The following is a 14419-nucleotide window of genomic DNA, read 5'->3' as shown; positions in this document are numbered from 1 at the left end:
CAAAAAAAAAAAGAGGTAAAAGTTTAGATAAAGTAAGAATAACAGAGTACTGTTAATTGTTGAAACCAGGTGATTGGTACATGAGGCTTATTGTACTGCTTGTTTTTTATTATAGAAATATTTGAACATATGCAAAAGAAAAATTCACACTGAAATTTTAACTCTACATTATAACAACATGATCAGATGTTTAGAATTCTAATAGGTTGAGCATAAAAAGTTCACTTAGTTGATTTTTATTATTTTTTGAATGGTAAGCTGGAAAAGTAATATTTTAATCTTTTATATTCAAGCTTTTCTCTCTAAATACCACATGGCAAATGGGAAAGACTTTATTGCTAATAATGAAAAAGATAAATTATACATAACTGTTATTAAATCATCTTTTTAACATATTGGCTTTTGAAATATCAGAGATACGCCAGTGAGTTATAGGAGAATGCTGTTGAGATAAGTGAAACTTATAAATCCAGTGAAGATCAACTTGAGCATAAGAATTCGCAGGATTTAAAAGTTCAATGGTAAAAGTGATTCACTTGTATTTCAACATCAGTGATTTTTCTGCTGCTTGTGTTTAACCAGTGGTCTATCACAACATTACATCAAACAATATAATGAGTAAGAACAGAGCATTCAAAAATGAGACAGTACTCAGTACAGCTTGAGTCATTCCTATAAATAACAAATCAACTCCAAAACTCATAATATACTTTTGCCTGCTAGGTATTCAGGAGTTCTCAAACCATTTGTTCTTCAAAAGAAGCATTTTTATTAATTATTTTATTTGTTTGACTTTTAAAAATAGACCTTATATTAGATACCATTCTTTCAAATGCACACCTAGATGAACAAACTCATGCTTTTTTTTTCTGGCGCAATGGTTTAAATCACTTCTTGGGACACCCACATCTCACATCAAAGTGCCTGGCTTAGCCGGCGCCATGGCTCACTAGGCTAATCCTCCGCCTTGCGGCGCCGGCACACCGGGTTCTAGTCCCGGTCGGGGCGCCGGATTCTGTCCCGGTTGCCCCTCTTCCAGGCCAGCTCTCTGCTGTGGCCAGGGAGTGCAGTGGAGGATGGCCCAGGTGCTTGGGCCCTGCACCCCATGGGAGACCAGGAAAAGCACCTGGCTCCTGGCTCCTGCCATCGGATCAGCGTGGTGCGCCGGCCGCGGCGGCCATTGGAGGGTGAACCAACGGCAAAGGAAGACCTTTCTCTCTATCTCTCTCTCTCACTGTCCACTCTGCCTGTCAAAAAAAAAAAAAAAAAAAAAAAGTGCCTGGCTTGAGTCTAGGCCACTGCACTCTGATGCAGCTTCCTGCTAAAGTGTATTCTAGGAGGCAGCAGTGACAGCTCAAGTACTTGAGTGCTTGTCACCCACATGGGAAAGCTGGATGGAATTCTGGGCTCTTGGTGTCAGCCTGGCCCAACCCTGGCTGTTGTGGACATTTTGGGAGTGAACCAACAGGTAGAAGATCAATTCTCTCTCTCTCTCTTCCTTTCCCTCTCCCTCTCACACCAACCCTCCTTCCCTCTCTCCCTGCCTTTCAAATAAAATGAAAAAGAGTAAGTTTTTAAAAACTGTAAACTCATAAAAAGGAAAATTCTCTGTATAATTTATGATGAGTAAGACTTAGGAGCTAATGTGCACACAATAACCTTTGTAAAATTCCAAGTTTTATAGCGTTAGAAATGAATGAGCATAATAAAATCATCTACACTACTTCAGCGTAGAATGCCCTCCGTATTCCCTCACAGACACACTCTCCACCCACGGATCTAAAGGACATCATTCACCTGTAACGCTCAGCTCAAAGACAACTTCTTCTTCCCTGAATCCCTCTAATTCCAGTCTGAACTCATCACCTTACCCCCTGCTGCTACAGCAGTTTATCTAGCCTGGACTGGAACACGCTAGCCCTGTAGGGTTACTTGTCTGTATGTGTGCCTTCCAACAGGTCCATGTTCCATTCATGGTGGCAAAAAAAAAAAAAAAAAAAAAAAAAAAAAAAAAAAAAAAAAGGAAGGATGTAAGGTATTATCGTACCCATTTTATGGATGAGAAACCAGAGACTGAGGAAGGTGCCAGCAGAGCCAGCACCAGGAGCCGTCTGTGCTCCCGAAGGCTGCAAAGGCACTGCCATCAGGAGCACGGAAGCAGTCATCTTCATCACCTCCTGTGCACCTGCTCTGTGTCTCACACACTGCATGCCATGATGCTGCTCACTTACATCATCAGAATAAGATCAGTTAAAACTCACTGCATCACAGGAGCACAGCCCAGGGAGTCCGCAGTGGCCGGGGGCACGGTCCACCACCACCCCCTACTGGAGAGTCAGTTTCTCACCACAAGAACTCCTCACATCGCCACACACCCTAAAGCCTGAAGACGTGTGTGGATTTTCTGTGTAGGACTACTATGGACAGGGTACAATGACATGCTCAGGAGGGGCCGGGAACAAAGCGAGTGGGCTTGAACGCCCGTGAAACTCAAACCCCTTTTCATCAGTGCAGTTAGATCAGCAAGGGCTGACCTGAATAAGATGGAGAACTTATGTGTGAACTCCGGCTGCCACTGGCCAGCGTAATTTATTTGGTATTTTGTGGAATGGCTTTTCTAGTTCTCAGTGGCTCAAAGAATTCTCTGTCTGTCCTTCTCTCCTTTCCTCCCTCTCCCTCTCCTCTCCCCATTAGTTCTGTGAGGTACCTTGGAATAACAAGAGATTAAAGTGTCAGCACACAAACTATAAAAAAGTAACTGTACGGTGTTACTCAGTAGAATATTTTCATAAGTGGGGATCATCTATAATCTGCTTTGGCCACCTACGAGGCTGGAATCGAGTTACATTACATATTGGCAGAGACTTCCTATTGCCCTGTTTTAAGCTTCCCTTACATTGGTGATCACTCATTGTGTGTTACATCATTTTCTCTAAAACGCATCACAGGCAAAGTCCACCTGTGCTCACCCTGAGAAGGAAACCAGAGCAAATCGGTCTCTCCCTCCTGAGTGCCCGGGGGTCCAGGTCTGGGAATGAGAGACACTGCTTTGTTGTACGTTTGAGTTACAAAGAGATCCACACATTGCTTCCAAGGGGGAAGATTTAGTGGATCACTGACTCCAGAATGGAATCAAACCCAATTCCATGAATCTGAATCTTAAAGACAAACTCTGGATTAGTTCATAAGCTGCCATGGAAAAACCGATCATTCCTTTTGTGTATACCAGTCTTAAAATACGTTCAAAGCTCTGGGTGGTTGTGCCCAAAATTCTCAAACTGATGGCAACAGTTCGACAACACGAAGAGATGAGAAGGGGAAGTCTGAGTTCTCCTTTCACTGGCATCAGGTGTAGTTATTAGATTAAACTTGTCCAGAAGCAGCTCAGGCAGGGGTCTGAGCAGTGTCTCGTCCATACCAGGGCCTCCAGGTAGATGTGGACTTAAGCCATCTCAGGTATCCAGATGTTTACCTGTGCACAAAACTTCTAGGGACAGGGGCCAGCGCTGTGGCATAGCTGGGAAAGCTGCCGCCTGCGATGCCCACATCCCATATGGGTGCCGGTTCGAGTCCCGGCTGCTCCATTTCAGACCCAGCTCTCTGCTGTGGCCTGGGAAAGCAGTGGAAGATGGCCCAACTCCTTGGGTCTCTGCATGGGAGACCCAGAAGAAGTTCCTGGCTTCGGATCAGCCCAGCTCTGGCCTTTGCAGTCATTTGAGGAGTGAACCAGTGGATGGAAGACCTCTCTCTCTTTCTCTCTGCCTCTCTGTAGCTCTGCCTTTCAAATAAATAAATAAATCTTAAAAACAAAAGACTTCTAGGGACAGAAATGTTTTAAAATGCTAAAGCACAACCAGTGTGAGCCATGATTTAAAGCAGTAAGGCAGTTACTAAAGCCACGCTTATTAACAAAGACCTGAGGTTCAAATACAAATTTCATAACACCTGTTGGGCATCAGCCCATATCCCAAAGTCAAATATGGGTGTCCGTGGGATCCCAACATCGTCCAGGGGGTTATGGGTCACCGGTGGGCAGGATTCAAATGGGAGGGTAGGGAAAGACCTCAAATGGTGGAATCTGGAATAAATGATCTGAAAACTATTTTTGGCAGAGTTTAGGCCTCACAAGTAACGATGAAGGAAAATGGACTGCAGAGAATTTGCAGAAAAGCAAACACAGGAGACTGACAGAAAACATACGAAATCATTCATTTAACAAACATTTGCTCAGACTCTTGGTGAGAAGGGCTGGGCACAATGGCACACACAGAACTAAAGCAATCTCTCTACTACTCAGGGTAAGACTAAAACAGAAAAGGTCAAGAAAGTGCAGCCACAATATCTTCCAAAGAAAGATTTTTAAGATAGCATTTTAACTTATAAGAAGGTACTCCAAAAGGTTCATGGGAAAATTGAATTAAAAGATAAGTTTATATTGAGGCAAGCAAATTTGAAATCCATTCATAGTGTTCTCATAAATAAATGAAAAGTTTGAGCAATATTTTGTCACATGCACAGAAGACTGAGATGCAAGGGCAGGCCTGTGGGTAGTGGAGGGAGGGGTGTGGACCAAAGTGTTCCCAAGGCAACAAGCCAAAAAGTTAGGTTTACCCTGAAACTGCTAATACAAGGACTACATCGATTTAAAAATCACCAAGTCAAACTCGAATCTTTGAACCTAGATCTCTAAGATAAGAAACAGTACAATCCTTGAAAACAATCAGAATCTGACAATCCGCGAGAATCTGTTGGGTATCTGCTGTGTAAAATAATAATAATTAGATAAGGAGAGGAGAAAACTGCATGCAAATCAGTGCCATGAAGGCCAGGGAGTCGGGGTGCCTGGGGGAGGTCAGCTGATTCAGGCACAGCCCTCCTCCTAGGGCAGACTTGATAGTGCCCCTTTACAAGGTTCACGCCATCCTCCACATTACATAAGCAACAGCGTGGTAGCAGGGGCAGCCACGGCACGGTCACTGATGGACATCAGCGTTTTGTGGGACACCCTTACCCATCCATAAATCCTAACGTTTGCAGCCTTCTCACCAATGTGTGCTGGCAATGATGAGACCGGCGTGGAGTCTGGCAAACAAGTTCATGCACAAACAAGCCTGCACGCTGGGAGCACAGCTCACCAGCAATTACAAATCCCAACACCTTTTTCCCTGGAGGAGATGTTTGGTCCAGCCATGGTCTATAGGCAGAGAATGCTTTTCCTCTCTTGGCACCAGCGTGGTAAAGCCCCAGGCCGGCAACACCCAAGGCTGAATTATGAGCCGAGGAAGTGGGGTTACAAGAGATAACCTTTGGGGGCAATATTTTCCTAAGAGCAGAGATTTGTTCTCTGGTTTACTTTGTTATGTTTCCCCAGGGAATTTCATTATCCTACCTCTCATTCATCCAAAGAGAATGGCCTGCTATTCTAATTCATTGTGTTTCACTTTTGTTCAACTTTAAAAAAAATTTTTTTTAAACCTCGCCCAATCATGTGGAAAAATCAAAACAACCTCTCCCTCAACTTCCAGGAACCCTTGAAGGCCTCCTTAATATACATTTGGGCTAACAGAATGGCATATGATAGCCCAGCACTGTCCAAAGAAAAATAATGCAAGCCACAAATGCCACTTAAATTTTTCTAGAAACCGCATTGAAAAAAGGAAATGGATGAAATTTGTTTTATTAATTCTCTTAGTTAACCCACGATATAAAAAAATAGTAGTTTCAAAGGTGCTCACTAGCCCCCTGGGGCTGCAGAGTGGGGGGCACGCTTAGACACATCCTGAGGTGCCTCAATCGCATTTGGTTTGGCTTTTAATGATAAATTCACTAAAACACGAATCCCACCACCCTGCCTTCCTGAAGTCACTAGAAGCTAATTACCAACAACTTACAATGCCCTCCTAAGTCTTTCTGAGAATGGCTGTTTTTCAAAGACTCTTACCTCCACCCACCCCAGAAACCTTTTATTTAAGGTATACAAAGTTCACGCATTCCATAAGTACAACTTTCGGAACATAGTGATTCTTCCCTCCATACCTGCCCACCACCTGCACTCCCACCCTTCTTCCTCCTCCCTCTCCTATTCCCATTATTATTTTTTACTATGATCTATTTTCAATTAACTCAAAGACTCTTATTTGTTTACATCTGGTGAGGCGGACAAAACACGTGCACCCAACAGTCTCGGTGATGGAAAACCTTATTTACAACCTCCTTCAGCCAGTAAGGAAAAGTGCGTTTTAGAAATGAACCCCATGAGTATGACAGCAAGAATGAAACGTGTGCCCAGCCAACTCCAGACAAAAGGACGCAGCCACTGGCACATCCTGAAACCCAGTGACCCCAGCAGGCCGGGTGCCAGGGCTGTAAATACCATGGCAAGACCCCTACATCCCCCAGACACCATCACAAGACCTCTTGGCTAAACAAAATCAGAAAAATGCTGCCTTCTGTGGGATCTTCTCTCCAGGCTCTTCCTGCCACAGAAACATCTTCCCGCCAAGTGTGAGGGGAGGGAGAGGCACCTGCCTCTCATGGGGCTTGGGCAGGAAGCAGATGGAACACTCAGCTGGAGAGTCTGAAAAACGTGCAACATGGGGGATATTTACAGTGCTGTGGGAAGAGTTTAGGTAAAGCCACAAGGGACAGGTACTACCCACAGCATCCCATACAAGCACCAGTTCGAGTCCCGGCTGCTTCATTTCCGATCCAGCTCTCTGCTGTGGCCTGGGAAAGCAGTGGAAGACAGCCCAAGTACTTGGGCCTCTGCACCCACATGGGAAACCCAGAAAAAGCTCCTGGCTCCTGGTTTCAGATAGGCCCAGCTCTGGCCATTGCGGTCATTTGGGGAGTGAACCAGCAGATGGAAAATCTGATTCTAACTCTACCTTTCAAACAACTAAATAAATTTTCTAAAAAATAGACATCAAAGGTGACCTGGTAGAAAATGAGTGAAGGGAATAAATACCCCAACTGTTGTGGGGATCAGGAAGCCTGGCTGGGTTCAGAGAAGGGAGACCCCCCAGCTAGACCTGTCTTCCCACGTTAAGAATACAACCAGGAGGAGCCGGCACTATAGTGTAGTGGGTAAAGCCACTGCTTGCAGCGCCAGCATCCCATGTGGGCCTGGGTTTGAGACACAGCTGCTCCACTTCCGATCCAGCTCTCTGCTATGGCTTGGGAAGGCAGTAGAAGATGGCTCAAGTCCTTGGGCCCCTGCACCCATGTGGGAGACCCGGAGGAAGCTCCTGGCTTCAGATTGGCATAGCTCCAGCCATTACAGCCATTTGGGGAGTTAAGCAGTGGATGGAAGACCTCTCCCTCCCTCCCTCCCTCCCTCTCTCTCTCTCTCTCTTTCTCTCTCTCTCTCTCTCTCTCTCTCTTTCTAGCTCTGCCTTTCCAATAAATAAATACATCTTTAACAAAATACACCCAGGAGACACAGACAGATGAGCAGAAAAGTAAAGGGGCAGTACACACTCAGATGGGAGCACAGGCACCCTCGGGAGGGAGAAGTGCCACTGCCCGTGCTGAGATCACCCTTTTCACAGGATAAAGGGTGGTGCTCAGAGCAGGGCATGACAGAGGTCAAAGGTGGCAGGGTTTGGGTCAGGGCTGCAGGGCACGTGGTGTCTGGGGTATGATGGAAGTCGAGGCTTAGCTGCTTGACGGGGAGTAGGTGTGCTGAGCCTCCAGCCATGTTGAACCAAAAGGAAGGCGATGGGATTTGGGTGGTGCCGGTCTCAGGCACTGGCAGCCCTGGCAGCTTGCCACTCACTAGCTTTCCACCTCCCCATCTCCCAGCTGCGTTCTCCTGCCTCCCTCAGGTCTGCTGCAAGAGCCCCTGCAAGCAGGACCCCACTCAGCGTGGAAATTAAAGGAGCCGCTGCTGTAGCCATCCAAGTCAGTCTCCAGGAACACAGAGCAGGATGAAGGCCATGGCCATGGGGTGACCTCGGAGGAACAGAGGGAAGATGCCCAGAGTGTCCTGCCTGTGGTCTCTGCCTGTGACTTCACAGTGACAGAGAAAGATTCATACTACAAAGTACACGAATGTGACTGCTGAAAGCCACAATGCTTCCTTCGCAAGACCTAAAAATTACAATGCAGAAAGAGAAGTTGGTTTTCAACCCAACATAATAACACATATGTGATTCAAGAACAGAAAGCCAGCAGCCTGTGACAGGCTACACTGAGACCTAAGTTTAACCAAGGCTGCCCTCTATTTCCCCAACTCTCCAAAGCCACGCTGGCTTTCTCGGTTTGGTCCCCTGCCGCCACCTCCTCCCCATCACCATCCTGGGAGACGTGCATGCCAGGTGGATAGAAGAATTAGAAAAAGCTCCCCGGTGGAAACTTAGTGATGTGTGGAACAACCCTGGTGCAGACTGGCCTGTGATATGGAAATATTTGGGGGATCTTGGGAATGTTGAACTCGCTCAGCAAAATTGTCCCTGATTTTTCGTATCAGTACTTCAGAGAAATTACAAATAGAACCCTGAGGGCAATGGATTGTCCCCTTCCCTACAATCCCATCAGTTAATGGCAACCACACCTTCCTGCCCACTTATTTGCATGAGTATTTTGATAACCAGCTCATGATTTAATAAGGAAGAGCAGAGCTAGTGAGGGGACGTTATCCTGGTGTGAGACAATTCCTGCCATGTTGTGCTCTTCCTGGGGCATGTGGGACACTAGCCAAGGACGGCAGAAGAGCAGGGATGCTGTCTCTGCTCTGGACCCAGGGTAGGGCAACCACTTCTGATGGGGTGGCCAGGATCCTGCCAAAACCCCTTGCATTTCAGCGGAGCCACGTCGCCAAGACACGGGTGGGTGGGGTGGGGTGGGGTGCGGTGGGGGCAAACAGTGCGGCTGTTAAGTGCACAGTATCCAGATTCAGCCACAAGCAACACATCCCAACAAAATCAACACTAAGAGCAAGACGAAAAGGAAGGGAGAGTCACAACCAGGACCGGCAAGAAGCCATCTCTTGGCGCTTTTCCTACCCAGTGGAGGGAATTAAAAGGTTCTAACCCACGTTTCCCACACTGCTATATACTTAGAGAAAGCATAGTGTTTTCGCTTGTGTGGGTCTTTTTTTTAGTAACACCAAAGGACCTCCAGGGAGTTGGGCCCGGCTCCCTCTTTGGCTGGCCAGCTTTGTTGGGCAGGCCTGTTTCCCCTTAAGGGGCCGTCTCTAAGAGGTTTTCACTCATTTCAGTAAAGAATAATAATAATGAAAAAAAAAGAGAGAAACCCACATCTTTCTCTAAATGCAATAATTATCACTGTGGCAGACAGCACTGCGTATCTGCTTACACAATCCACACAGCAGATTAAGTGACAACTAGAAGGGGACAAAATGAGACAGAAGTGGGAAGCCGACAGCCACCCAGAATGTGTTGACCCCACCCCGTGCTGGGAAGCAGCTGAATTACCAGGGTCTACACCAGGACCTAGAGAGCAACAGTGATAAACACAATTGGCTCTCTCAAACATTTTACTGTCTTCTCCTAGTTTGAGAGAGAGAAACAGAGACAGAGAGAGAGGAGAGGAGAGAAGAGCAAGATGGAGAGAGCGTGTGCGTGTATGTGCACCCGTCCTTCTATCCACTCCTTTACTCCTCAAATGCTTGCAATAGCTAGGATGGGGCCAGGCTGAAGCAGGGAGTTGGGAACTCCATCCAGGTCTCCCAGGTGCGTGGCAGGGACTCAGGTACTTGAGCCATCACCTGCTGCCTCTCAGAGTGTGCATCAACAGGACGCTGGAGTCAGAAGCCAGAGCCAGGGCGTGGGATAGATGCTCTGACTATGGGACATGGGCATCCTAGCCAGTGGCTTAACTGCCTGGCCAAACACCACTCCCCATTTTACTTTCTAGAACATCCTTCCCCAAAGAGTGCTTTCCAAAATCACCCTCATATGCTGTTTCATCTGCAATTGAATGCCTTCTCTTCCTGTTGATTAATCCCAGGGTTGCAACTGGGTTTTCTAATTAACTTCATGGAGATGAGGAAATTGCCCATTGGGGACCTCAGATTTAACAGCTTCTTTTACAGATGAGACAATGGAAGTTCACTAAGGTTAAGGGACTTGCTGAAGATCAGAGGGCTAACCAAACTGAGGCCAGAACACAGGTCTTTGGTCCTGAAGTCTTGGGCTTTCTTTGCGATAGCACTTCTGGGTCCCTGGCCAAACACACTCATTCAAAAAGAGGCTGTCAAGAGCTGGCATTGAAAGAAGCCAGGGATTCTGTCCTCTTGAGCTGAAAGCTTCTTTTGAAAAGGATTTGCAAACTCTGGACATGTGACATCATTGTGACTGATGTACCCAAAAGAGTTCCAAATCAGAGCCTGATAGGTGCCATGACCAATGTGCTGCTGGTGCTGCGCGCTTCCTCCACCCACATCTCGAGCTGGCAGCCCCACAGAGGAATGGCAAATGCCTATCTGCTTCCTTTGGGGTCACACAAACACTCAGGAGGGGTTGGGTTGGGTTGGGTTGGGTTTGATGCAGCCTGGACAGAAGTCAACAGATAATTTCATGTAAACCACTTACACATCGAGAGAATGAAGGGCGAGCTCTGCCGGACAGCGAACTTTTGCCGTAAGAAGAAGTAAGTAGCTGGTCCCACAATGTGTTCCTATAACATCTGCGGAGTCTTCACAATGTTCAAGGAAAATACATATTGTGAAAAACCTATGCAAGGATTTAAAATTTTTTTGTGACAAAAGACACTTACCATTCAGTTCCATTTCTCTAGGGACATTTTGAAGTAACTTTGCCTACAGGAGAGCGATTGTCATTTTAGAAAAACCCATTTTTCCCTTTCTGTCTTCCTCCCTCTCCACCTCCCTATTAGGCCAGGCAGAAAGAAGTGTCTTCGACATCAACTTCTGAGAGCTCTTTAAGAAGCAGGGAAGACGTAAAGGAAAACTAGAAGCACAAACACAAGCAGAAACATCTGAGATGTCGATGTTTGGAGAAGTTACTCCTGTCTAACATGATATTGTTCAGAAGAAACTCACTCACTTTCATACAGGCACAGAGCTTCTCTGCTGCGGGGAGAAGGCAAGAAGATCTCCCAGCAGGCTGAGGGCCAAGCGAGTTGGGAGGGAGAGCCAAGAACGAAAATTCCAGTCACCGAGCTCGCTCTACTTAGGCAGCATTGCCCTTTCCTCCTAATTAGCTAGCCAAACACCATTAATTTTTATAAACACACCTAATCAGTATCCAACCCCCTTCCTTCAATTCTTTCCAAGTAAAATCAGTTGCCACAGAAGGACAAGCCTGGGAACTGGAGAATCTTCTGTTCTTTCCCAAGTAAGAAAACCTTTCATAAAACCAAACAAAAAATAAGCTGCATTCCTTAAAAGACACGTATTTCCTAATATTGCCTCCTCCCCGATAAGCGATCCAGGCTCACACCGCTGCCCCATCTGCCCTCCCTGGACACACGGTGGGGAAACTCCCTGACCGCTCACACACACACACACACACACACACACACACCCCAGGAAAGGAAGGTGCAGAGGGGACGAGCAAGCAGGGCACAAAGAACGTCCTCCTCGACTTCAGCCTTCCCCACGACTTCTCGTTTTCAAGAGAAGCCAGCAGTGGTGGGTTTAAAATACTTAGGATGCTTGGCTATTTAAGCTTAGAATTGAAGTACATGTTCCCGAAAGCAGACATTTCTTCTGAATATTAACTTTCCACTTTCAGTTGAATATACGTTCATTTATAAGAATTCCTTCATTTGTATACCAAGAATTATGAAAGTATTCACAGAAGCACAATGTGGAAACAAAAATAAAGTCACGTGAACACAGTGGAGACTGCTCTGGAAGTTAGTCCTAATGGGCACATAGGTAAGAGCAATCAAATACTACTAGGTCACAAAAAAGCACCCATTTTTACTTCTATTTACCAATCGAAACAATCCAACACAAGGATATTCTAAGAATGGGGCAGAAGTGCATTGTCACCATTGGAAGGGTCACTATTGTCACTCAGACCACTGTCAGGAGACCTCCAGGCCGGAGAAGCCACTGCCCACAAGGAAGTGGGGAAAACACACAACCTTCCCTCACCACCTCAGCCACAGAGATGTGTCCCTCCACGTAAGGGAAATGGGTCTTTTGATCTTTTTAAAGGATATCTACTTATTTGAGAGGCAGAGGAACAGAGAAAGAAAGTTCCCATCCACTGGTTCACTCCCTAAATATTGACGACAGATGGTGCTGAGCCAGGCCAAAGCCAGGAATAAGGGAACTCAGTCTGAGTCTCCCACATGGGTGGTGGAAACCCAAGTCCTTGAGCATCCTGCTACCTCCCAGGGTACATGTTAGGAGGAAGCTGGAGTCATAAGCAGAGCTGGAACTTGAACTGTGATGGGGGCATGGGTGTTGTCAGAACCACTGGCTGAACACCCACCCTGATCTTTCTGCCTTTTCTGGCCAGTGTCTCTCCTGCTCTGGCTACCGCCTGTCAGTAACAGCAGGTGCATATGAAGGTAGACATCTGTAAGATGCGGTGGTTGCTCACAGATAGGTGTCTGAAATCAGTAAAGACAGAGAGAGGGAAAAAATAAAAATAAAATGCCCTACATCATTCCCCTAACTCCAACCAAAATAAAATCAGTGTTGATGCAAATCATTCTCTAGTGGAGCCCACTACCCCCAGAACTTATCAGGCGTGCTTCTCTTTTTTTTAAAAAAAAAAAAAAAAAAGATTTTTTTAAATTTATTTACTTGACAGGTAGAGTTACAGACAGTGAGAGAGAGAGACAGAGAGAAAGGTCTCCCATCCGATGGTTCACCCCCACTAAATGGCCGCAATGGCCAGAGCTACGCCAATCCGAAGCCAGGAGCCAGGTGCCTCTTCCTGGTCTCCCATGTGGGTGTAGGGGCCCAAGCACCTGGGCCATCCTCCACTGCCCTCCCAGGCCATAGCAGAGAGTTGGACTGGAAGAGGAGCAACGGGGACAGAATCCGGAGCCCATATAGGATGCCGGCGCTGCAGGCGGAGGATTAACCTAGTGAGCCATGGCGCCGGCCCAGGGATGCTTCTTTATCATTCACTTTTCTTCCAATTGCCACACCTCATCTTAGACATATGAGGGTACTTTCAAATGTTTATGGAAAAATGGAATTAAAGGACGTTATTTTGTTGCAAAAAAATTGAAACACGGGGCTAGCATTGTGGCACAGACAGTAAAGCTGCTACCTGTGACGTGGGCATCCCAAATGGGCACTGGTTCGAGTCCTGGCTGCTCCACTTCTGATACAGCTCCCTGCTAATGCACCTGGGAAAGCAGCAGATGATGAATCAAATGCTTAGGCCCCTGCACCCACGTGAGAGACCTGGAAGAAGCTCCTGGCTTCAGTCTGGTCCAACTCTGACCATTGTAGCCATTTGGGAAGTGAACCAGTGGATGAAAGTGTTCTCTCTCTCTTCCCCCTGCCGGCCTCTCTAACTCTGCCTTTCAAATGAATAAAATAAAAATCTTGTTAAAAACTGAAATCCATACATAATTTTTCATACTATGCATTTTGCATGAACATTTCTGAAGATCCAGCCTATGCATGAATTTCAAGGTTTTTACAACAAATTTACCTTGGAACTCTATTTTTCCATGAACATTTTGAAATCCCTTCATATATGAAGTTAAGATCACATAAAAAAATTCAAGTTAGAATCATTCTGTCTAAACGATACTCGAGATCTGGGAGTATAAGTGGAAAGTGAGTCCTTTCAAATTCAAAGAACAAATGACACTCATCCTGCCTTAGTGGTTTAATAAAGCAGGTCTTCAACACTGACTTCACTACATGCCAGCTGCTTCTGCAGATGCCAGCTATGTATGCATGTGCCCACAACTGCTCATGGTTCTTGGAAATGGTAAGCATCAAGGGCAGCAGTAAAATACAGGAGAAATGGTAGCTCCGTTAACAAAAGCATGAGCACAGAACTGTCATGCAAGTTAAACTCACTATAAAGCCAGGTGGATACAGAGGCCACGTTTATGCTCCTATCACTGCTACACATCCATTCTGCTGATGTCAGAGCATCGTGATATCTCATGCATTCACCCTCTCAAACAATGTCTATGGAGACTCCAGTAATCCCTGGGCCTGCGGATACTACAGCTAATAAGATAGTACCCCTCTGTGAATGATCCACTAGTAAAGTCACTTTTGCCATCAATGTTCATCAGGAGCCAGTGACCTACTCAGTGCCTATGTCGTTACTGAAAGGAAGAAATTCTGGGGCCAGCGTTGTGGAGTAGTGGGTAAAGCTGCCACCTGTGACGTCAGTACCTAATCTGGGTGCCAGTTCGAGTCCCAGCTGCTCTGCTTCTGATCCAGCTCCCTGCTAATGGCCTTGCAAAAGCAGTGGGAGATAGCCCAGGTGTTTGGTCC

General features: G+C 46.2%; 1 protein-coding gene across 6 annotated transcripts in view; it reads right to left on the bottom strand.

Annotated features, from left to right (window-relative positions):
- Nucleotides 1-14419, bottom strand: part of ABLIM1 (actin binding LIM protein 1) — a 325273-nt gene that overhangs the window by 256719 nt on the left and 54135 nt on the right. Inside the window, exon 1 of one of the 6 annotated variants that reach the window (XM_089314273.1) lies at nt 5012-5098. The exons of the other annotated variants lie outside the window; for them this stretch is intronic. Coding sequence (XP_089170399.1) covers nt 5012-5015 — 4 coding nt within the window. The 5' untranslated portion in view covers nt 5016-5098. Of the gene's footprint in view, nt 1-5011; nt 5099-14419 lie in introns of those variants that run through there. 6 annotated transcript variants of the gene reach the window in all.

This window comes from Oryctolagus cuniculus, chromosome 15 (assembly GCF_051225735.1).
Source record: "Oryctolagus cuniculus isolate XC-2025 breed Fujian yellow rabbit chromosome 15, ASM5122573v1, whole genome shotgun sequence".
Classification (NCBI taxonomy): domain Eukaryota; kingdom Metazoa; phylum Chordata; class Mammalia; order Lagomorpha; family Leporidae; genus Oryctolagus; species Oryctolagus cuniculus.
Note: the sequence above shows the minus strand (reverse complement) of the source record. Positions and strands in the feature narration are given on the sequence as shown.